General features: G+C 38.2%; 1 protein-coding gene across 10 annotated transcripts in view; it reads right to left on the bottom strand.

Annotated features, from left to right (window-relative positions):
* The window catches only part of RGS7 (regulator of G protein signaling 7), a 296147-nt gene that overhangs the window by 23962 nt on the left and 246285 nt on the right, over positions 1-25900 (bottom strand). For 3 of the 10 annotated variants that reach the window (XM_069800646.1, XM_069800645.1, XM_069800651.1), the window contains exons 10-17: positions 21184-21258; positions 19990-20088; positions 19187-19248; positions 17552-17662; positions 16940-17065; positions 8991-9177; positions 5608-5697; positions 4301-4354 (exon numbers count right to left, since the gene is read on the bottom strand). In XM_069800646.1, the coding sequence (XP_069656747.1) occupies positions 4301-4354; positions 5608-5697; positions 8991-9177; positions 16940-17065; positions 17552-17662; positions 19187-19248; positions 19990-20088; positions 21184-21258 (804 nt within the window). Of the gene's footprint in view, positions 1-3402; positions 3484-4300; positions 4355-5607; positions 5698-8990; positions 9178-16939; positions 17066-17551; positions 17663-19186; positions 19249-19989; positions 20089-21183; positions 21259-25900 lie in introns of all 10 variants that reach the window. The other 7 variants (XM_069800647.1, XM_069800648.1, XM_069800654.1 and 4 more) reach the window with 3 other exon arrangements.

The following is a 25900-nucleotide window of genomic DNA, read 5'->3' as shown; positions in this document are numbered from 1 at the left end:
ATGGCTCTCTAGTTTAATATAGGAACTGAGTTTGGTCTGCTTCGTACTGGCTATTTTTCCATACAACATGACAAACTTGCAACAAGCACATTTTTTTGCTTTCTCTATAATTGAACAGTAATGGATGAAAGTCTAACACTGGTGGTGGTGTCTGAAGCCATGACACCAACACGTGATGATGGAGTGTCTCCCCCCAGGCAGCTCCGAGGAGGGAGACTGCACCTTCTTGCCCTGCTAATGTGGTTCCTGGTGGGACAAGAAATTTGGCATTGGGTGGAAATGAAATTAGCCCATTCCCCTCTAAATGAGATCCTTTTGTTTAAGGCCTCCAGACTGGTGATTGCAGCTAAGCAGCTAGTGCTCACAAAGGTGTCCTGCTCAGACTACTAGTCTGCCACTGTCACAAATCCTGCATGCACATGAGAAATCAAAGACAAAAGTTTTCCTTAAAGGACCTCTTTGTTCCCATCAATATTATCAGTGCATATTCACCTGTTTTTTTTCTCTGTAATGTAGATGTTAGTACTTGAAGTAGAGGAGGTTTCCTGATTTTTTAATTTTTTAAATATGGATATTTCCCCCCCGCCATGTAAATCCCTCAAAAGAATTTCAGTTTTTAAATGCCACAGAAACAACTGATTTCCCTCTCTCTACTACTGTAGCAAGCAATGAGATTATCCTGCTCCCTGACTTACGCCTTTAGCTTCCCTACTCACTTCCTTGGGGAGCTGCAAGGGACTAGACCTTAATTATTCCCGAAGAGAAACGTGAGAGGCTGAGCTGGCCAGGGGGGAGCACAGAGCACACTGTCACTGCTCCCCGGGGCTCTGAGCCAGAGCTGTGACACTGTGGTTGGGTGTTACTCCAAGGCAATGCACTTATCCAGTGGCATCATTCCAGCAGCGCTGAAGTGTTTGTGCTTGATATTTTCACTCAATACCCATGCGTGTGAATAGGTGAGGCAAACCAAGAAGAGCTGTGCTTACTACTCAGAGGCAAACTATAAAGCGTTCGGTAATAAATATTCCATTTAGCAAATGCCAGTTTGCTATTACTTTATCTATATTGTACGTGAATGCAGACCTGTTTCTAACACTATTCATATTGTCTGTAGTGGACTGCCAAAGGCATTAGCAACTTTGCGCTATAAAATCTCCAGAGCAAGCTAAATTGCCAATGTTTTTAAACTGAGCATTTAGGGCTTTCATAAAGCGCACCAACTTACTGAAAGTCTTCTGGAAAGAAAACTCTCCAGTGTCAAAGAAATACAGAGTTGAGCCCAGGAGGTTTTTGTGTATATAGCTCCACTTTTATTTTTTCCCCATCAGACTAGAATAACAATTCATTATATTAGGTTATTTCCACTTAATTCAAGGAATAATACAGAGGGATTGCCCTTACACAGTTTCTAAACTTTCTAGTTTAACAAATGCTTTCTGTAGCAAGTATAACCCACTTTCAATCAACACTGATCAGGAGCCTCTTACAGTCTCCGTCTTAACAAATCAGGTTATGAATTACAAGGTCATCCTCTCAGGTTCAGTCCCTAAACACAATCAAGATTACTGGTTTTTTTTAAACACTTCAAATGGAAAAAAAATGAGGTCTAATTTAGTTCAATACAAACCCACTTTGATATGTGAGGAAAAAAATAGTGAAAATTAGTCTAAATTTTCTAAATCATCAGAGGAGAAAAGAAACTGTAATTTTCATCTTCCTGAATCACTCAGAGATGAAAGCATTCATCCAGGTTGTAGAAGACCTGTTTCTCACCTATTTTCTGTATTAATCAGGAGAACAGATCTATACCACAGTCCCTCACTTCACAGTTGAACAAGTTAATCAGTACACCGTAGGACATTCTGAGAAACATTTCCCTCATCCCTGCTAGTTGGAACCACTGTACCAAGGTAGATAATTACATTTTATAAACTCATCATAATGGAAAACAAGAACAGAAGAACAAGGATGCCTGGTGGCAAGGGGTCCTGGGGCAGTGGGTGGTGTGAATTCAGTCGTCTTGGAGAAAAGGTTTGCACTTGAGTATCCTGACATTCTGGATTAATTTCGAGCCTCAGAGCTGCTGATCTAATAGAGATATAGATCTAGCAGTGACATGTTTTACTTTCATACCTGACCCGACTTGACAGACTCCACCCGGATTCACAGGTAGTAGTTTGAGAAAAAGCAAAACCACAGTTATTTTATAGCTTTCTCCGTGAAAAAAGAATCGCCCTCTCCTACTGAAGAAGTACTAACGCTTCACATCCAGAAATCCTCGTTCCCATTTCTAGCTCACAGCTGGTTTATTGGGCCTGCCTTGCATCTCTGGCATCCTGCTATTCTGGTACTATGAAAATCGGGCACGCCTGCAGGGCATAATGCTCCAGTGTTTGCGCACAGAACTGCCGGTTTATCGGTAACGCTGCTCTGAGAGGGATTATTGGAGAATCATCTTAGTGCCTCCTAGGCTGTCTTCGCTTTTTCCCTTTTTGTGGTCTACTCTCCTCACATCTGTCTGCAGCTTGCTATTTCTCTCCCTATAGCCACTGATTTACATACTCTTTACCATAACCTGTTCCTGAGCTGTGGGCTGGTTAAGCTCCCCTGAATAAGCGTAGTCATTGCAGCTTGCCAGGCACTGTGACTGGGAAAAACCTGGCTCTCAGAGGTCCCAGATGCGCTACCTACCCTCTACACTCTCTTTTAGTAACATAGGCTCTTTTATTCATATGGAACTTCCTATGGAATTGTCATGTAATTATCATGTATAATGTTACCATGTACAACGTTGTTTTATAGATCAACCTGCTTAGACAACACACAAATCACACTGCAACATGCTATGGCAACACCACCATGCAAAATATAGGGGTTTTTGTTTCAAACATTGGGATAGTTTCCTTTGTGGCTGTTTATTTACTTTTTAGTGTCCTTTACTACTTTGTCCCATTGAATCCAAATTTCTTCCTGATTACAGTGGATTCAAAGCATATTACAGGACGCCTTTACCTATAAGAAAGTAGTTAAAGAATTACAGTTTTGTTTTAACATGTGAGATATTCCCACAGCCTCACAAAACTTTGTTCTTTCACTGTGTTTGTTTCTTCTTTTGATTACTAGAAAGTATATGTTTATATTTTAAATACTTGAGGAAATACTCTTGAGCCTCATTATACTGGAGGCAGTTTCTGAGAACTGCTTCTCCTTCCCTAGAAACTAAAAAACAAAAACCATGATCTTTGCTGAAAGCTCTCATATTTTTCATTTCAACGCACACAGCTCCACTAACCAGGTCACAGAAAAAGCCACAGACGCACACACACACACACACAGCAGCGTCACCTGCACAATTCAACAGACAATGCAGACAAACTTGAGTATAATCCAAGATCTTTCTACCTCTTTTCATAACAGGTTAGTGCTCGCCCTCAGTGTTGGTGTACAGTTTTTATGGCATGGGAAAATAGGGATGTTTCTGCCCTACAAAAATAAATGCGTTGAATGCTTTAGTTCGAACTTTCACAATGTTAAAAAAAAATCCAAAGAAACTGGATAAGTAAAAAGAATCCCACATATCAGGAAATCAGTGGATGTTTTGGCACGTGGCAAGAGAATGCCCACAGCAAATTTACCAGCTTTCATTTTTTTACCTTCATGAAATAGCTTTCGAAAATTATGTATTTAAAAAAATCACTTCTTGTAGCCATTATCAAAATGAAACCCAAATCAAACCCTTGCGCATCATCAGCATGAATTCTTTGGTCCTGAAGAAGCTGTGCTAGACATTAAGGAAGATAGGGAAATTATTATTGTTTATTTTTCCTTGTGCCCAATTGAAAAAAAAAAGGGACAAACTCTTTTTTGATAGAATAAAAAGGAGATAGGAAGGAAATCCAATATACTCAAATTGTGTTAGACTTAGTATTTTGGGAGGCACCAGAAAAAGGAACAACATCAAGCAGGTTTTCAAAGATTCTTTACTACAATTAAAAAAAAAAAAAAAGAAAAAAACAAAAAAGAGTGAATAATTTCATGCTTCCTAATGCAAAAAGCATGGCTCCCAAAGGTCCATTCCTCCATGTGTGACTATTGAGGTCAGTGGGAAAGGGATTAGGGAGGAGGGGTTGTAATGAAAGCACATTATAAAGCTGTCATTCCTAGGAAAATTCACAAACTGTGATGAATACACTTTTAACTGTCAGGTTAGAGAAGCAAAAAGGGAAAGTAGGGATCAGTGAGGGGGAGGGGAGAAGGATGTCCCATCAGGTTTACTAGTCTTCCGAGGCAACAAACTTACCACATTGCGTGTGAATTTCTCAAAAGATGTTCGACGATCCAGAGTGTTTTCCAACTTAAATTTAAAATAAATAAAAAAAGAAACAAAAAGGAGGGGAAAAAGAAAAGCAAGAAAAAATGGAGTAGAAAAGAAGGATCGATGAAACAATGGACTGCAAAACAAAGTTTGTATAAATCAGGAAGCAAACACAAGTATGAAGCTGTAATGGGACTCTGCAAAACAGGGGATGGGCAAAGCAGATATAGTATTCAACAAAAATAATTTTTCATGGGGATCAAGCTGGTTTGATTTAAAAGAAAAACTGAAAATAAAAAGAAATAATGAAGTGCACATCTTGTGTTAATGAACTGACATTCACAAACTTAAGGACTTCACACGGACAGTTGTAGCTTTCTGGTATTTTCAACATCTCTCTATATTGGATCTTCAGAAATCAATGTTTGAACAAAAAACAAAATCACACAGTACTTTCATATAATTTTCGGTTGTCATTATAAACAATAGAATGCTATGGTGTTAATAACTACCTTGTTCTGGTAACAATCGGGGCCCTGATTTTGCAAGGCACAGGGCTCCCAGCTGATTCTAGGAGATTACTGTTTAGAGCCCACTAATAAAATTATTTATCTTCATAGAAATCTGCATTGCACAAGCTGCTCCACATACTCTGGGCTGTGTCTATTCAGAACTCATTCCATAATCTGGACTTTTCTAAGCAAATATTACATACCAAGATATGAGCCTCTGTTTGCCGAAGTGTGACATGATCAGTCTTTCAAGTCAGATTCCTAGCCTACTCAAAACTATTCATGTAATAATAGGGAAAGAAACAGAATTAGGAAGCCCCTATATTTGTAGTTGAAATTAGAAGTTATTCATATGAATAAGATTGTTTCTAAACACATTCTGTAGCTTTTATAGGTGGAATAAAGAGAACAACAATTATTACATAAGTAAACTTGCAAACATGAAAGACTATTCTTCTGGGATTTTATTTTATTTTTTTAATGTATTTGTAAAGCACTTTGCAATTTAAGGTGCTTCATAACAGAGAAAACAGTACAATGTGGGATGTAAAAATAAAAATAAGTTTTGCTAGATTAACTTATCGAAACATGCCCGCATGCAGGATATATACACATATATGTATATTGAACTCCTGTGTGTATGTGACCCTCCAAACACGCCAAGCTGGTCACCTACCAGATATCCAGTTGCACTGGCACAGGGGAGAGAAGACTGAGTATTGTTGCAAACATAACCACCGCTTTGCACAGTGGCAAGACAAAGGCAAGATGGACCAATACCTTTTTCTTGGCCTGTAGCAGCTCCTGGTAGGCACTGGATCGTATAAAACGAGGATAAGAATCACTTTTCATCAGTTTGTAAATGTGCTCCTGAAAGGGAAAGAAGGAGCTGTTACTCCCATAGAAGAAGATGTATGTAAAATGGGAGGGAATCACATATGTGTTAGTTGTGGAATGTATACCCGCTAGTGCTATTTTGGCTAGGAAGTCTTATGGGGTAGCAGGTTGCGGTTCTGAAGCTAAGGCTGAATTGCTCCCTATTCTTAAAGCAGAAATCCCACCTATTTTTTATATATAAAGAACACAACACACCTTTCTTTAATTTATAGTCCCTATTTCCACTACGGAATTATTTTTCTAAGAATTTACAACTGAGTCCTAGCTTAAAGCCCAGTTTCAAACCTCCCTTACATTTGCCACTTTAGCTAAGTGACTAGATCAGGAGCTGTGGATCCTTCCTCATCAGATTTTCTGAATTAGCTTCTGGAGATGCTTTTCTGGCTTCATAGGCTAGGAAAAGGTGCTAGGTTTCTAATTCAGCACCACAAATAAGTGCTTAAGTTAGGAAGGATATCCCCTGGCTACTCTTGAAAACATCCTTTGACAGATGTTTAGTCTGCTATCCAGCTGACAATATAAAAAGGAAAATACATATGCAAATTGAAAAACAGTTCCAGGCTAATCTAATTTCCGAGATATTTATTCTTCAGAGGCATATGAAAATTTGGAAACCCTTATCCAGAAAACAAATGACACAGGCAGTTTATAGAGCTTTTCTTTTTTGGAGCACTCTCATTTCTGTAAAATATGAAAAACTAAAAATCTATGACACTTTGTAATTCTAGTTCTAGTTAGGAAAGAGATTTGTAGGAAAAGCAATCAGAATAGGAAATACTCTCAAATTTTTTTTTTTAAATCCATTCATTTGTGTTAGCTATTTTTGTTTTATTTTTTTACTCAAACCCTACCTTTCACTATAGGAAACTTGAAGCACAGCAATCAGGAAACAGCAAATAAACTGTAAAGTAAATACTGTTTCTCAGCTTGGTACAGCATATAATTAGTGAATAGAAAAAAAAAACAACAAACCACCTTGCTTGTAAATTATGGCAAGGTAAAATTAAAGCTGACTTTTAATTTTTGTTGTATTAGAAAACTCTAGAAATGATTCTAAGTGCCTTTCATTGTATTTCTTGTACTAAGCAGAGAAATTCTGGTGTATATTCAGAACTTAGGCTGGTTCATTTGGGAAGTTTTTATTCCACTTAATTTCTATGAAAGCAGCCAACGCAGCCAGCAGAGAGCAGAAAGGAATGTGCTCCTGCTGTACATAGCAAAGGTGATGGGCATTAAAATGTCATTCCTGTGCAAAAACCAACCCTGTAAAAGCAAGAATAAATTAGGGTGTATTAGTATTGTTAATGTACACATTAGTCAGGAATTGAGGCTGGATGTTATTTAGCACAATGGGTCTATTTTTACTTATGTTATGTATCACTCTCATTTGACAAGGAGTTCCATGGTGCTATCTTTCAACTCCAGAAATGCTTTTCAAAACATTTTTAACCACAATTAAATGACCTGCCAACTGTCAGAATGACTTATAAGTGGTCTCTTCCCCAACTGGCAGGCCATAAAGAGCCTGTTGCAGAGGCAGAGCCCTACTCCTGACAAAACCCTGTCCCTTCTGTTGGGGCACTCTGTAAAGGTCCTAAAGCTTCACGTCAGAACGCGGCAGGTACAGCCTGTCCCCTTCTCCCGGAGAGATGGAGGCTCCGAGGTTCAGTACGCTGAACTGGATCAAATAAGCAGAGGTCTGACAGGAAGAAAAGTCCTGCTTGCATAAAGACTGAATACTCCACATCTTTCATAAATGAAGGCAAAAAAAAAAAAAAAAAAAGAGAGAGTAGAGAGGTCTGGTGTTGAAATTTTACACCTTTTTTTTTTTTTTAAATTATTAGATACTGGCAAGGAATTTAATTGTCCTTTAATGACTCAACTGCAAAGACTTAGTTTTTTTAAAACCTTTAATCTTGCTAGATTGTTTATTTGTGTAACATGTCTTTGCTATACGCTGCATTCCTAAATCTCCAGGGTGTCAGCAGATGCAAGCAAAAACTGTGTGTTTGGCTTAATGTAGAGTACTTCAAAACAGTGGGTATGATACAGTGTCTAATGAAAACATTATGTTGCATCATAGGTTACTATTCTCATAATAGCAAAATGAAAAGGTGGTAGAATTATTCCCCCTCCTATTCAGGGCAGAGACACTCTCCCGAAATGTAGAAAGCCCCGATTCAATTCCCTTTTCTGCTTTGTGGGACACTTGCAGCAGCATCTCCTGACTCCCAAGATGATGACCTAATAATCAAGCTGCAGGAAATTCTGCAGGGATATGATCTCAACCTCTCCTTTTGACACCATTTCACTTTGCATTAATAATTAAATTTTCATCACTGGGCTGCTGATGAAAAAGGGAGGATGGTACCGGTTCTACTACTTTTACTGTGAATCCAATTCTTTTCTATTGCTTTTCTCAGAAGTCTGCAAAGATTAAATATTAAGTTATAAGTCACACGAAGTGTTGCAATTAATGCAGAAGTACTTGCTTTTATTTCCAAGGAAAACAGAGATTTGTGTTTTACCATTTTTGGTTTTTAACTTTTACTTCCAATCTCAAAAATATTGGTATTTTCACAAATCTAACTCTGGTCAAAAGTATCTTTTGATGATGTTATTCAAACTGTGACTAAATCAGACCCCCAAATGCCAAGTAAGACATTTACAGACTGTTCTTTACTGTTGTATTAGTCATTATTGAAGAGCAGATCTTTAGGATCTTTGCCCAATGTTCTGTAGATAGTAGTTTGATAAGGTATGGAATATACAACATCCATGAAATATCTGCACAAGCTGTTACAAAATGTTATTTCTCACATGGGTCATATTCTTTTCATGATGGGAACCTACAACTCCTATAAATGATAACAACACTTTTGGACATGCATTGAGAGAACAGACATTGAGCCTGTATCAAGGGAAGTCTTTCAGAGACAGATCTTGAGAACTAGAAATCAATGTGTGTGTGGGGGGAACTTTTCTCTTGTTGTAACTGAGTAAGAAAATTAAGAAAACAGGAACATGAAAATATCATTTTCACTGCACTATATGCTTTGCTCTATTTGAAGCCCACTTGAAGACTTTATACCAGGCACAGAAGTCTCATAAAGAGCTTTAGTAATTCATAAGCCTCATGAAAGAATGTTACTCATTTGCATTGCCAAAATGGCACTTTAATTCCCAAATATATCTTATTTTATGTATGTAGATTTCACTAGCCGATATTCTATTTCAAATGTCCCTAAACAGGATTGCAAACTGACCTGAGCATCTTCAAATGTGTATCTTCCAGGGTCCTTTACATTCTGTGTAGTTTTGTCATAACTTTTTGAATCTAGATTGATAGCGCTGGGTGCACCTGGAGCAAGAAATTCTTGCCAGATTTCTTGGACGCGAGCAGGAACTTCACGGATAGGCCTCTTCTTCAGGTCTTCTACTGCTAGCCAGAACCTATGGCACAATATAGCATTTTGACTTCCAATTCATTATAATCATTAACGAAGTGCTCACACTCTTCTTTGCTTTTAAAAAAAAATAAAAATAAGTAACAGAGGGTTTAATCTAAAACATGCTAAAATGAGAAAAACCTGTGATTTCATGTTGGGGTCAGCATTCCGGTATACTGTGTCAGGTAATCAATCCACATTAAGAAGCAATTATTAGAAGCCTCTTCATGAGACAGGTGGGAAATCCTTCATTACTTATGTATGGCTAACTTGCTTAAGGGAAAGTTTCCATTTAATTGGAATTAAACTGAGATTTCATCTCACCTAAACCACAAGGCTTATATCGCTTATAAACCTATTGCTTTTTGACATTCCTTCAAAAGCTAATAAGAACTTATGTTCTTGCTCTCTATGTGAATCTCTCTGAGTCCTGCTAAACTACAAACTGCGTAACTGTAATTTTGTTACTATTACTCCACAACTCATGTATGAACTGGAAAAGCATTTGTTTTACCTGCTGTAATTTAATTTCATTCTTCAGCATTGCATTTCCATGCATATTTTTACTAAAATGCTGAATGAAAGTACCCATTCTGTCTTCTTTTCTGCTGCTGAGCAAACCAGTATCGGGCAGCCACATGCAGTGCATGCCAGTTCATTGTATCCTTCTCACTCTGCCTGGAGCAGGATCACTAAAAAGGTCTTGAGCACTTTGTGATCACAGCTAGCTAGCTATAAGCTTTGATATTCACTTTTCATTTGCTATTATGGTTGCTTTATTGTTATTTCTTCTGTGGGTGTTTAGACTCTCTCACTGCACAGAATAATTCTAAATTCAACTAGGATCCCATGCTTAGACACGGGGCAGACCACTTAGTTCTCCCCCCACCTCCCCCCCAAGAGCTCAGCTACAGCTTGACTTGGTTAAATATGCAATATATACTATCACAACATTTCATTATTGTTTTGACACAGCTGATCCCAGGAAATAGATAAACTGAACCTTGAAGTGAGTTAACTGTGAAATAAGTTGGATTTTACAAGGCTGACAAATAATTTGGGTGCACCTTTAAAATGCACTTCCACCCTGCTTACACTGTGAGATCAAACTGAGCTCTCTTAGCTTAGTTAAACAGGGATGGGCTAGGGGAGACCAACAGTGGAACTGTACTCAGATCCTCCAAGAAAGCAAAACAATACCACCCTCAATCCAAATTCCAATATAGTCATTGCAACAACTCTTAAGAGAGGGTAGTAAAGCATAGCATAGAAAACCTTACAGTATTCCTCCTATAAGACATTCTTCACTTGAGATTATTTACCTTCCAGGAAGCAATTAGTCCTTCATAGTCCTGCTTTGAAACTCCTTTGCAGCACAGATGGAAGGAGCCCAAGCTCATTGCTCACAAGCCATTATGGTCAGCTTCACTCTACTGAGATGACTATTTTAGTATTTCTACACCCTTCAATTTCCATAGTATCTAAGCATAATCTTTCTGTCTATTGATTCCTTAAGATTCTCCAAGAGACAGAGAAGTAATATTGTCCCAGTTTTGCAAATATATTAATAATGTAATAATGTACAGTGGTTTCTCCAAGGTCACAAAGGGAATCTGTGCCAACAGAAGAATATCAGTTTCAAAAATTCTGGGTAGCATCACTTATCTCTATGAACTGCAGTGTGAATTGAACATAGATCTGCACAGCGCCTGAGGACATATCCTGAGAATCTGATGGCAATGCAGTAAGAATAGAGGCCTCATAACTCAAGTTTAAAAACTGCACAGCTCACAAACTCTAATTCGGTTCACTCTGTCAAATTTGGGCAACCTACTTTGGTTTCCTTAAGCTGCTTTTGATATTTGCATTTAAAAGTGTATATCCTGCAGTGCTAGCCCCTTCAAATGCATCTTCTGGGACTGACTGATTACTCATGTGTATCGAAGTCAGGTAAGGAATAGAAAAATGAAAGGGAAGGATGTTCTTTGTAAACACACATTTTCTATCACCCTGCAGACATCCTGAGGATCTAGCTCAAAGCTGTCACATTCTTGTTTGTTCCATTATATCACTGCCAATACTTTTGGAAGTCACCACAAACACGCCTTAGGATGCTATTTTCTTTTGCAAGTGAACTGTTTCCATATAGTAGGTTATACTCAATTAAGGGCAAATAGATGAGAGATAAATTTAACTTCTTTGAGGAAACATTCAGCTCCCAGCAAAGAATAGGCAGGTTGTACAGACACATCCTTACAGGCTGAACACCAGCTTTTTGATAGATTAATTTTATTTTACCCTTCTAACATTAGCATTCAAAACCCTATTGAAAATGTGAGGCTCTAAATATAGAAACCTCAGTAAAAGTGGGAAGAAAATGCTGATCTCTGCGGTGTGTTATGTCTAGGGTGCTTACTTCACAGCCAACACACATTTGAACATTTTAATCTACTTACTGATCTTTCAAGAAAAAATGCCTGCCCTCCTCCTACAGAGAGTTGAAGTCAAATATGCAAAGTTGGGAAATGCCAAAAATAAGGCTGCCACCTCTTGCATTTTAAAAAATAACTTTTCTGAATATCTCACAGCAACCAATAGCACAGAAGAAGTTGAAATGGAGTCTGCAAGACCTCAGCGCAGGACCTCAAATCAGAAGAGCTCCCTGTCCCCTTTCACAGCTGTCTGCCTCACGAGCTGTGACCCGAGCGAGGGAAGACTCCTGCAGCAAAAAGCACGCAGTGTGCAACAGTAAATACGTGCAAGGGCAGGAGAGGGGAGAGGGGGAACGCAACTGCATTTTCTGGACAATGATATACACCGATTTAGTGCTACTCTGTGGAAGAAACTAGAGTTCAGTCTCTCTGCCCTTGCATGGAACCCTGTATCTCCTGTTGGTGGAGGTTTGTTTTTGCCATGGAGACCGTCTCTGCAAGATGCTCAGTACCGTTTGAACAGAGACCTGAGTAGCTGGGTATAAACCTCACTGCTGTCTTCTGTCCCAGCTGGGTCATACGCCAGACATATAGCTGCGTGAGAGTGTGAAGCATATGACAGTTGTACATCCAGCCACATGACATGGTAAGACACATGTTGCAAGACATCTGGGGATTATGTCCTTCAGCTGGATTACTTTCAAAGTGAGGGTGGCCTTGCCAGATAAATAGCACAGCTGCAACACAGCTTCTGTCCCATTAACTGACCTAAATGTCAGAGGCAGCCATCAGCAGATCCCAGATCAAGCTAATCAGTTGAATTTCGGACATAGGAACACAGAGTGAGAGAAAGGCTGCAGTGATTCTCCACAAAACGTGTGAGGTTTAGGCAGAGTGCGGAGACAGTGAAGTGGGAATTACGTGGGCTTCGCACCCAGTGTATGTGACACAACAGGTCAGGGGACAGACCTTTCAGCATTTTCAGCAAAGCAAAAAAAACCTTAACAAACTCCGTGGAGAAAATCAGCTAACTTTTTTCTAGGGGCAGGAAAGACTACTCTCTGATACCTAGACTCCACCTTCTTGCCAAGTACAACTTCAAGCTTCAAGACATAGTAGTGTTGAAGGTCTTCAAGAACATGACGGAGAAAACCATTAAATCTTGCAACTAGGTGGTTCTCATCTAATCTGCAGAAATAGCAACATTGCTGGGACTTGGAGTTTAAGCTTGAGTCTGAATGAGAAATAAAGCATGGGCAATTTCAACCTGGAGGATTAAATTTTGGTCTAGTTATTAGCACCCCAAACAGGGTCTCATAATCAAGAGTGTGAAGGATAAACATTACCAGTTCCCATACTGTGTGGGAAAGTGTCATTACCAGCACTTCTGTTCAGACTTGTAGGACAGACATCAAGGACAGTTAATCAAACTTCATACTTTGTAACTTCCAGAACTCTCTCCTCCACCATCAGTGAAAACAGAAATGTCTTGCATTTAAGATCATCAAGAGTGGTGATTGCAATAAAGACCAAAAAAGTGAAAGTGAAACAGGCTGGATTAAAAAGAAAACTTAACCTCTTGCACCATTCTCCCTCTACTCTAGTAAAAGCACTGCTATGGAGTTATTAAAAGAATAACCAGAACCACTGAAGTAAGTTAAACATAAAATTAAGCATTATGACTGAAACAGTTTGTACGCAGCACTGCAAATTTTTAGTAGTGCTTATGTGGGGTTTTATTTATTTTTTCTACAGGATATAATTGAAGCCTCTATCTCCAGTACAGAACATTTCTACAACAACTTAAATGGATGAGTCCAAAATAAACACCTCGCAAAATCTCAGCTTGCAGGGGGATGGTCAGAGAAAACTTATTGAGAGAAAACATCTAAATCTAGCTAACTCCTCAGTCCCTCTCTTTTTTTTCTGGACAGCCAGAACTCAAAGCCCCTTTTCCCTACAGGGGAATAATGCGGATCAAAGGAATGGGCAAGGGGTCCAGTGGCTTTTCCTTCTGTGCATCACAGCAGATGTCCTGTCACCACTCTCTGTGCATTAACTTAGGAGGCTTTTGCAGTCTTAGCACTGCCTTGGAGATCACACCTACTGCAATACTGCATAATGACTTGGACAGCCTTTCAGGTTGGCAGGCCTGAAACTATTTAGATCTTTACAGGCTGCAGTTCCTACAAAACAACCACTTGGGAGCAAATGTACAATCAGCACATGGATATTAACTTTCTAAAGAATTCTGCAGCACTGCAGACAAAGGATATGGAGAGGAATGAGGATTTTCTACAGGGATGAAAGAAATCAGGTGCCACATTGCAGTAAGATTCATTTCACTATCTCACTCTCTTTGAAAAGTCCTTTTTCAGTGCTCTGACAGCCTTGTGAGCAAGCTCAGTAGTACTGGATCACGCTCAAACTTAAGTCTTGTGAATTTTAAACAATGGTCACCATTTTTGTAATAGGCCATGGGAACTTTATCAATCTATTATCCAAATCATATGTTACTTTAGCTATTCGTTCTGTGTAGTGAGCAGCATGCAAAGTGATCCCTCCAAAAAATCCATGCGGTAACAAGAAATTACAAGTCATAGCATGCATGAGGTGAATACAGAATCCAATCTGGGTGTTAGCAAACTGCAATCACACTGTAATGAAGCTACTGCACTGACAGAACTGCTTAGACAGTTTTATTCCTTTGCTATGCTTTACAACACCCCTTTAGAGAGTGAAATACTATTAATCTCCATTTACAGGCAAAGAAAAAAAGCACAGAGATACAGAGTAGGAAGGTGAAACCTGGTTGCTTTCCTAATCATTGCACAGTTCTTAGTTTTAACTCATGGCTCAAGTTTCTTCATCCCTGTTCTGTTTCATAAGGCAGGATCTATATCCACTAAGGAGATTCTCAGCCAGTTTAGACACTCTCAGTCCAAGTTAATGAAACAGTAACCCTGGGACTTTTAGCTACATAAGATAATCACACTTGAACAGAAACTGTGTATCTGGTAGAGATATCATTTCACATTTTTTGTATTTCTTTCACCAAAGCGAGGTATAAGACTTCTAATCAATTAATACTGAATCTCTCTGTAGTGTCTGCAGTCCCGTGCTGCACCCTGTGTACAGTGCTTGGTAGCTTGAATGCAGGGTCCCAGCTGTCTATCCCACTGGGAGTTTGATGGTGCTTGCTGTACATTTTATCATGATTAGATCTGTAAAAGGACAAGAGCCAGCTACTGACTTGAGTTCACTTTGTTGCAGTGGGAAGACGTGGAGGGAAATATATCTTTTTCTCAAGGTGGCTGTCAAATCTGGAAAAAAACGACCCCCAAAAACCAAATTGCCACAGTAGGGTTAACGGGTGAGCAAAGAAATTGGTGATCTTTTAAATTTAAGGTTTATTCAGCAGTAAAGCTTGAAACCATCAAGCTTTTCATTTCTGTTACTGACATCTGTAACATTTTGACTCCCATACACAACGAGCTTTACAAATTCATGCTTTCTAACCTGACTTTACTGTGTAAGCCTAATGGTGGGTTGATTTCCCTACAGTTTCAGAATTCATAAACCTAATTCTGAGCTTGTGAGACAGTTTTCCTTCAGTTAATCATCACAGAAAACACCTTTTCAGTGCAAGTTTGATCCCCTGCCTGATCCTTCCCAGGGACAGCCTTTAAGCTCATATTCACCATTGCTCAGTTATTATATTTTATAATGCCAATATAAGAATCTGGAGAGAGACACAGAAGAGTAGGTGGCATGTCAAGGAATCAGCTCTGAACAAATTTCTCTAGGGAATTTTTCTGGATCAGTCACTTGCAGTTTGCCTGTGGTTAGTGTTGTAAATAGGATTAGAAGAAAGAGCTAGGGATTATGCAGGTAACAGTCTAGTTGGCAGAGAGACAAATTAATCATAGAAAAGCATAGAAATTGCAGCACACACTGGGCTGGATAGGTTCATGTTTGAACAGCTGCTCTGCATAAGGAATTACCAGGATGCTCTTTCAATAAAATAATTACCTTTCCTTTCCTTGGTATTATTCTGATTTTAAAAATTTCATTTTACTACATGGATTTTTTAATTAAAAAATAAATCTGTATCTGTCACTAATGAAGTTATCAACATACACATACAGGTCAGGCCATATTTCCATCTGGGTAACAGCAAACAAATCAGTTGGAAAATATCGTAAGGTCTAGAGTATCTAATATACATTTGCAATGCAAAATTCAATGTTTGAATATGAACATGGTCAGCAACTTAGAGAAGTCCATCTCCAGTTCCTCTGCTGACAAACTTAAATTAACAACAAGGAGGTCTATGCAATTATTCAGTATTTATCAATCAACACCACGAAAAGCTAAATGCCTCTTGTAAGAGGCTACATAAATGTAACTCTAGTATGAAAGGCTATGCTGCTCCACTTCCGAATGAGAACTGGCATAGAAAAAAAGTAGTTTAGGATTTTTCTGAGTTCTAGAATGTGTACAAATAGGATTTTATACCCCTTATGTATTGGTGAATGAGAAGTGATATAGATGACATCTGAGAAGAAGGTGGCATAAAGAGAAAAATATGTTGTATGTGCTTTTGTACTATGTACAGTTTGACTTAACTATAGAAAGGCTGTTATTAATCTCTCTGAAATAATTCTTACTGAAACATGACTTCCTCAGAACAGGGACAACAAAACGTGCTATTACCCAATGGATGGACTATCATTTTTTAAAATCAAATAACTGTTTTCCCTCACTTAAAAGTAATTCTGTGTATATACTTTTAAAAAAGATTTATTTAAGATTCATACACTAGCAGCACCTTTCCATTTTGCAATTAGTGAGGAATCTGAGAGTTAGTTGTCACAGTACTTCTGTTGTGTCAGGTCCACGAGTACTAGAATCTTGGTGGAGATTTTCAAAAGATCAATGATTCCCAGAAACCTGACCAACAGTGAAAGTCTGTGAATTTTACTTTACTGTTCTCATAATATTGGACTTCATAAAAGATACTGAATAGGCTTTGAATGGGTCAGTGTTTTAAACGTTTTAATAAAATGAGCTGAGAGGAAAGCTCTTACGTGGGTAGTTTGGCCAAAAGTTGGACATGAATGGGAAAATATGCTTCATGTGAGTCTCTGCTTACTGTATCAATCTTTCCCTCAGCCTGAATATGGGAGCAGGGAGAAATCTGCACGAATGGATTCTGAAATATAAGACAGGAAAATTTCTGAAGGGATCAAAAAATGGAAAAAGAGGTATCAGACAAAAAAAACCCCCAATGTATCTTACAAGCTATTAAAAAATAAAGTCCCTCTCACTTACCTTAAATTTTCTGAACTGAATTCTGACTCCAGGAATTTGAGAAACTGCTCTCTTCCCACAGGGTCTTTCAGAGCTTCATCCATGCCAAACCCCCATCGTTTCACCCTCTGCTGTCCTGGCTCTTTGCTACAGAAGAAAAAACAACAGAACCCACAATCAGCAATACTTCAGTATTCTAATACTCTGTGTTCATAATTTAGACTAAATCCTAAAGTTCAACTGCGGATTTCTCACCTTCCAGATTGCTCATAACTGTGCAATGTTCAGAGATGAGCAACCAGGCTCTTAAGTAGTTACACAGGATGGAGGTAATACACATGCATTTACACAGAAGAATAAGGACTTCCAACTAGGAAATGTTATCAGATTTTAAAAGGTGTCTTTTTTCCCCACGCTGGAACCCTGGAAACTGGTTACTGTAACTTTTTACACAGATTTATTGATCCACAGCTTTTCCCATTTTACGAAACAGTAAAGCTGGAAAGACCAAAAGGATGCTGCATTGTCCTTCTGCCTCAGTATCTTCCTGCAATACCTCTGTCTGAGATCTTCACATTTCAAGAAAAAACTGTTATACCCCCTTACCCCAAAAGAAGAAACAAAATTATATACCTTGCCTCCAGTTCCCAGAAAGTGGTGTCATCTGATATCCAAGGGTTTGAGGGATCAGGGGGCACAAGAAAGGGATCATATTCCAAATACTGCTCTGTATAAGCTAATAGACTAGGAAAACAAAAGCATCAAACATTGTCATGTCAGGAGGTAAGGAAACCTGGCCAGGTTACCCCAGTTAACAAGTCACCTTGCATCAACTGAACCATGGTAACCAGGTGTGTACACACTCAGAAGTCAGCTACAAAGCTAAGGCAAAAATATCTTTGCTCAAGCCTTTTCAAAGTGGACCCCTGAAGAAGGAGGGGTGGCTCAAGTCTTATCAAGAGCTGAAACAAAATAAACTACAAACTTCCCTAATACTTCCACATAGCTCCTTTTAGTGCTCCTTTAGGCACTAATAAATTAAATCAAGCAATTTCTTCCATGCACATTTGCGTTCATAAAGGAACATGTTTTATACCCCCACGGTTTTAATTATCAGTTCCTTTAAAATCTGTTCTATAACACTGCATGATATTCAGGTCATATTTATTGGCCCTGCAGCTGCTATGACTCCTTTATTCCTCTTTTAAATACAGTTAATATTTTTATTATTTCCTAATCAAATGGCACTACTCCCAAGTTTATTGCTTTCCAAAACCCTCCAATTTTTTTTCCAAATTCTTCGATATTCATGAATTGGTCTGACTCAGTTGAACAAACTAAAAGCTGCTTGTATTCTGGGTAATTTACATCTCCCATGCTCTTATTCCTGCTTTCTGTTTCCTTTTGCCTCATAATTATTGAAAGATTATTGACAAGTGAGGACAAGTATTCTTCCTTTTCATTCCTATTTATATTTAATCTGTATTCCATTTTTACTGTTCAGCAAACACAAATTCTTAACCTATTCTCTTTATAAGTATATATATATGTGTGTTTGTATGTGTATGCATACCTACACATATCTAAGCAGACACACATACACAAACTTCTATGAGAGGAAGAAGAACCATTTGTATTTGGCCTTATTTCCTTTACTAAGTCTTATGCAGCTCAATTTTCTGCAATTTTCACTATCTCTGTATTTGATGTGTAAGATAGAGCATTCCTTTTCTCTACCTCTTCTCTGCCTAAGCTGTAGTCAGTCTTTCCAAGGGGCTTTTTGTTTTGTTTGCTTTCGAGTGCCCTCCTGACAAAGTTTGGTCTTATTTGGAGAAAGATTCCTACTAGTGTTACATCCTCTGACCTGAAGCAAGCTCAGACTCACTTTGTTCAAGCACGAGCTCCTCACCCAGCTCTGCTGATCAGTTCCCTTGCTTTATCAATGATTGCCTTTTTGAAATATCGAAACAGTAACCCCAGACCTATTTCCATTTAGCCTCCCTGCCAATGCATGGTGAAACTTGTGATCACTTAGTCAGAGGTGCTTTCAGTGACTCTTGGGTTTATCAGAAATGTATCATGGAATATCTGGGCTATCTTTTATCAATAAAAGACCTTCATACCTCCCACTTAAAGTAAACTCTCTTCAGTTATTTCTATGACACCTGAGCTCCCTTGTATCTCTTTCTTTGAAGCTATTTCATACTGACATTTTCCCAACAGTTATCAGTCTAATTGAAAAACCAGAAGATGTGACAATATACTTACCTCTCTGCAACTTTTGACATTTTTAATCTATGTCTGTCTAATTGCATTTGCCAGTGCTTAATCTGCAAGAAAGCAAGGCAGAGAGTTTTATGAGTAGTTCATTGCTTGACTCTATTTCCATAACTTTTTGATTAGGGCTGTAATTTAACCTTAATTTATCCTAGGGCACAGAAGAGAAATATATCTGAGTTAAAACAACATTTCACCAGTGTAGTTCTAAAATAAATGGAATTTTCCATCAAAGATAAAAGATCATACAGAGACAGAAAAAGGACTCAATATAACATTTTCCCTAAAGGTTCATCAACAGAAATCCAATTAGCCTTTTTTTAGATTTTTGAAGAGAACTACTAATTCTTCAGACATTTACCTTCTCTCAATTCTAACATCTCAGGAAAGATTAATGAAGAATTAACAAACAGTAGATAAATGTGTGAACCCATACGTGCATACAGGGGCAGGTAAGTATACCCCCAAACTTTGAATCAGTGTTGAAAAGAAGAACAAGCTGCCTACTGCTAAAGGGGCTAGTGGGCTTAGCAATACAAAGAACCCACTAAGTGGCCTGCTGCTAACTGTCTTTAACTGTTTAATGCAAGATACAAAAAAATGTGAGGTTCTGTCTCATTAGCTTTAATAGAAGTTACATACCTAAATCCATATATCCTGAAACAAGAAAAAGGTTTACTAAACGTTTGCTAGATCGGTTATGAACAACTTCCCAGTTATGATAATTTTTGGTTTAATACCTACTTTCCTAAAAAGTTCATTTAAAAGTACAGGTTTGTAGTTATTTTTCAAACCTCTTGGTGTAGTTCATCTTCTGTGGGTGGCTTAGTCTCTGGTACTGGTGTGTGGGTAGGGCTGTGACTTCGAATGTCGTTTTGTAAGCCATAGACAGACTACACAAAAACATATGGAACAACAATAGTTGCTTTCAGACAATGCTTTCTACACGTACTCATAGTAACTGTGACGTTTAAGTACAGTGTGCTCAAGAAGTTAGCCAAGATCATCTTTTCCTAAAGAAACTGCAAATAAGCCATGCACTCAGATAAGATTGTGCTTCTGTACCATGGTGTAAAATAAAGACTCCCAAACTCCCACAATTTTATAATGCCATGGAACACATGATCTACTTTTATTATATCTCTATATTAACAGCATAGTAAACAAGGGGGGTGACACTGAAAGGCAGCTCTTACAGTAGGTGGAGATGACCAGTAAGAAAAGAAGAAACAGTATCCTGAAAGGCAGAGTATCGCAGTCAATTATTCGGATGACATCCAAATTTAGAGTTACTGCTTGGTAAATTACGCTAATCTGGACCTTTCACTACCATAAATAAACTAAGCTAAAATTCCTCTAAATCCACTTTCCTTTTTGAAACATATTTTTCCACAGGTTGACATGAAAATATACCTCAAAGGAAGTACTTTAAAGTTGGAGTCAATCTATATTATTATGACAACAGGATTTGAAAGAAAGTGTTGTTGCAATCTGTCTATACATCCCGAGAGAACTTACACTGTTCATGTCTGGATCCTAATTTAGATGAAGCTGATTTCCTCCACAATTTCTGGTCATCCATTTAGGGCATAATTGTAAACTAGAGACACCCTTTTCATTAAGACCAGCACAAGAAGAACTATTGTTATAGTTTGCACTGCATTTTTAATTTATTTTCTCCTTGATTACTGACAGAAACATTTTAACATTCTTTATTCAATCTACTAAACAACATGAATAACACAAACAAAAATGAATTTTATTTTTGCATTCTCTGTGTATTTCTCCAAAGCCTTTCTTATGTGATAACATTTACTTAGTATTAGCAAATTTGTCAATACTAATTCATTTAAGAGCTTATGAAATAATAACAAAGATTCATGTATTTGTTCTTTGCAGCTGTATGACAAAATTGTTTTAAGAAACTATGGAACTTCATGCCATAAATTACCTCCACCTCCTGCTTTTGATATAATAACAGTCCTTACCTTTCTTGTTTTATGTGGATTTCTCATTCTTGAAGATTTTTTTATATCCACTTCAGTAGTGTTTACGCATCCAGGCTATTAAAAAGAAAGGAAAGCACAAAGATAAAAACTGCAAAGGAACTCCATACTATTTTCATTGAGATACTCCTCTTCAGTTTGTAAGGCTAAGAAAATAAATAACCAGAGGCATATAATAACTTGATGTCCTTATGCAATAGTCCCTAAAATCTAAATAACATTGTCGTGGTTTAACCCCAGCCAGCAACCAAGCACCACGCAGCCGCTCACTCACTCCCCCCCATCCAGTGGGATGGGGGAGAAAATCAGGAAAAGAAGTAAAACTCCTGGGTTGAGATAAGAACGGTTTAATAGAACAGAAAAGAAGAAACTAATAATGATAATGATAACACTAATAAAATGACAACAGTAGTAATAAAAGGATTGAAATGTACAAATGATGCGCAGGGCAATTGCTCACCACCCGCCGACCGACACCCAGCCAGTCCCCGAGCGGCGATTCCCCACTACCCCCCTTCCCAGTTCCTAAACTAGATGGGACGTCCCATGGTATGGAATACACTGTTGGCCAGTTTGGGTCAGGTGCCCTGGCTGGGCATGAGAAGCTGAAAAATCCTTGACTATAGTCTAAACACTACTGAGCAACAGCTGAAAACATCAGTGTTATCAACATTCTTCTCATACTGAACTCAAAACACAGCACTGTACCAGCTACTAGGAAGACAGTTAACTCTATCCCAGCTGAAACCAGGACAACATATAGTCTAAAGAAGCATCTCAATTACCATTTTGTCTGGCTTATTGTAAGAGAGAATCTTTTGCTGTTCAGCCTTGTTTGCTGGACCCTATGATGGTTTTTAGGACAAGTTTTACTCGTTATCTTTATGCTGAAAGTACTGAAAGCAATGTACAGAGGAGCAGAAAATATCCAAATTCATATTATAAGACACACTTGCAGCACAGACAGGTACTAAGTCAAATTAAATTGCTATTGGCAGTACTTGGGAATTTTGGAGTCAGACACTGAAGACCACAAGCTTAGAGCTCATGACATCGTGTATTTGAAATAAAACAAATTCTCAAAATAACAGGAACAAATCATATATTTCTGCTTTGGTTTTGCCAAGGAAGCCATACAATGTGCATTCTAGCTCTAAGAAGCATGGTTGACCTAATGAGACAAAATAAGTAGAATTGCACAATACCCACCTCAGCTGTGAACCCCAAGCTCCCCTCAGGAGCATCTGGATTTGCGTCATCTTTTTTAAAGATGATCTTTTTTTCAAAAAGATGAAAAAAAATTTCCAAAATGGGATTTGGTTTTTGAGAAAATAAAATTTAAAAAACCCCAAAGACAAAACCAGGCATCAGCAGCGTAACCAGAGGACTGGCAGCCTAAACAGAATGACTCTCAACACATCTGATTTGGCCTTCAAAAACTCATTCTCACAACTCTGTAGCATGCAGAAGGACACGTGTCCTCTAGTTTCTCCTAATTCACCTTCCTTTGACACTTGCCTCTAAGTATGAACTCTGTGCAGAAATCTGTTCTTTACCCATTGCTGGAAACAACTAATAATAAGTGTTATGCTCTGAGGTGGGTTTTACCTACTGATTGACTCACATTTGCCACCGAGAGCGGGAAGTGCAAAATCTGCTCTCTAGTGGGAGCAGATATTTGGTTAAAGTAGGTTGTTTTTTTTTTTAATGGGAGTAGCTAGATGCAGAATTTACTTGCCAGACAGACAAGCTGGGCTTAGTATCACACTGATAATATAAGCTTTGTCTTCTTATCATAATGTAAAATGCTTGATGTGACTGTAAACATTCACAGACAAAAATTTTAAACATTTCTTATATAGGCAGAGCCAAGAAACAAATACATTTCATCAAATAGGCCAATGGTACCTTGCTTATGGAAAATATTTTAAATATCAGACTGATTTTTTTATCCGGCATGATTTTTAAATTAATAAAGAAGTTTTTATTTTAAAGTAATAAATTAATGTGTGTATGATCATATTACATTTGCAGTATAAACGGTTCCTCATCACTAAGAATAAAAATAGGCACTTAGATAATATTCTCAAGACTGCATCTGACATACGTATTGAGCTAGATTTGGGAAGGTACACTTTGTGCCTGTGAACAAAAATGGTAGGTTTCTTAACTCAGAATAACTTGTGATTTGCAAAGACGACGACAGGTTGAAAAATACAAAATTCTGCATGTTGGTCAATTTAAAGGCAGAAAGCAATTTCACAGGGCAGTATACTGAGCTATAAAGTTAAAAAGAAAACAATGTATCTGCTTTAGGATTATGGCAGCAGCTGGCAGTGAAGAAGACATGGGCTTTTAACAATATCTACAGCCCTTGAATGCAACCATTTGAATAGCAGGCACACTTACATAAGGGACAAACTGTTATTTGTTTAGTTTTGAGTTATGGTTTGTTAAAAGCATGTCCTAAAAATGGAGGGGGGGACACAGAAGAAAAAAGGAGGGCATAAACCTCATCCGAAGCCTCTTATTTTCTAAGATCTCAAGTCCACCGGCAGTAAATTGGTACGAACAGATCAAGCACCTTGCCCAGGTAACTTACGTGCCAGAGCCGCGCAGATTGATGCGAGGGACACAACAAGAAATTGTGGGCGGTTTTTAGGAATGAAACAGGGGCGAAGCTTTTTGCTGGTTGGAAAGAGACCCAGGCCAGTACTGCCCTTCTGCAGCATCTAGTGGATTCTTACTGGCAGCTGGCTGTTTCCAACCTCTGACGCTGAAGTAAAGCTGCCGCGGCATACTTGAGCAGGGGCACTCACGGGAGGCTGCGGGGGCAGAAACGGGACGAGGGTGGGACGGAGGGGAAGCAGCGGGAAGGTACAGGCAGGGAAGCGTCAGGAAGCTTCAGTGCAAAAGGGAAGGCAGCAAAAGGGTGTATCGCTACCCTGACAGCCTGGGGTAACAACAAGAGTTTAAGGCAGATATCACTACTGCTATACAATGCTGCTCTCATAATTTGATTTAAATTATATCACTGAAAGTACCTAATGTAATCAGGGTCAAAATTCATGTTTTCTTCTCAGCTGAAGAGTATTTATTAAAATGATACTTGATATGAGATGGGATTTATTGTTTCTCTGGTGCCACCCCACTCAATCTGTCAATTTTTAGGATTAAATATCACACATCTTTTCAATTAAAACAAACACAAAAGCTTGCCTTATTTGAACATCTTGCTGAAATAACACAGAGTCTTTGTGGGAAAACCTTTGCTGGACAACATTTCATTTTATTCATATGCCCCCATTAACATAATAACTATCTGTTTGGATACAATTACATCCAGCTGTGTTTTCTTTTTGTGTTGCTTCTTTAACTGGACTACCATAGTTCAAATAGTGAGATGCCTGTCAGAGTGCTCTGCTGCAAGATTCCCATTTAGTGTGTAGTATATAATTTGCATACTAATACTGTAAATAGTTTTCAAACAGATTTCCTGGAAGACTTGAAACTTCTTCTATATGTGTAAATAGAATGCTTATTTCTTTTAGGACTAATATTCTGTATGAAAACAGTTCCCCCCCCAACCCCGAGAAAAGTCTCGTGACCTTGTTGAAATTGTCATACAGCAAGATCATAACCAGGGTAGAATTTGGCCCTCATCTGTTTTTAAATAGCTGGCTGAAAAACTGTTATGTATTCAAAGGAATCTTAGTTTCTTTTCATCAATTTGTTAGCATGTCCTTATCTCAAAGTACAAATGCCATTGTACTAATTTACAGCGAAGGACATGTCAGTCCAGTCTTGATAAATTCACTGCTGAGCTAAATGGATGCAGATAAATAATATATAAAAACCACATATAGAAGATTTTTAAATCTCTGCTTCACTTATTGGATAATCACATTAGTATGAATTCCAAGCAGCACAACTTTCTATTGATGCTGTCTAGGAGGCTGCATAATAGGATTCTGCCAAGAAACACAGTGGAAGGAGGAAGCTGCCTCTGCAAGGAGAGGAGGTCCAAGAACTCCAGATCCAAGAATTTACATGCTTGGATCTGGCTACCGCCAACATTTGAAAACGACAGCCACCTGAGAGTATGTTTAGTTAAAAAAAATCCACTCGATATTCATAATCTTTCCCTGAAAACTGTGGCAACAGTGAGTTAATTAATTAAGCCCTTGTAATAGTGCTAACAGTGAATTAATTTTCTGACACCTGTAGCAACTCTTTGGAAGAATTTGTTGTTTACATCAAATGGGATCCTTTAGCCATGGTACATTTCCATCCAAATAGTGTAGAATACCTAATATTTATAGTCTGTTCGCTGTACAAAGTTGCACACTCCAAGGGCCCTTTTTATTGCCTGGCCACATAGCCAAAATCAATTACTGTCAACACCTTTTTGTGTAAAAATCTGTTTGCTATGATGTACTTGTACTTCTCTTAAGTGTGAAATTCTCAACAGACAGTAAATTAATGTTTATAATGACATCAGTTTAAGTTTTGATGGTTTTTTCTTTTTAAAGAATATGGTAATTTAACTGTGAATCTACTTAAGCCAGACTAACCAGAAGTTTTCTTGTATCATCTGAGACAAATACACCCATTTATGTGGGAGGGGATAAGCTCATGCATTTCAATAGGCTGGCAACTGTCTGTCTGTATCACTGCTCTGTAGAAAATGATCTGAGGG

This window comes from Haliaeetus albicilla, chromosome 13 (assembly GCF_947461875.1).
Source record: "Haliaeetus albicilla chromosome 13, bHalAlb1.1, whole genome shotgun sequence".
In the NCBI taxonomy this organism is placed as follows: Eukaryota; Metazoa; Chordata; class Aves; order Accipitriformes; family Accipitridae; genus Haliaeetus; species Haliaeetus albicilla.
The sequence above is the reverse complement of the archived record's forward strand: the minus strand, read 5'-3'. Positions and strand labels throughout refer to the sequence as shown.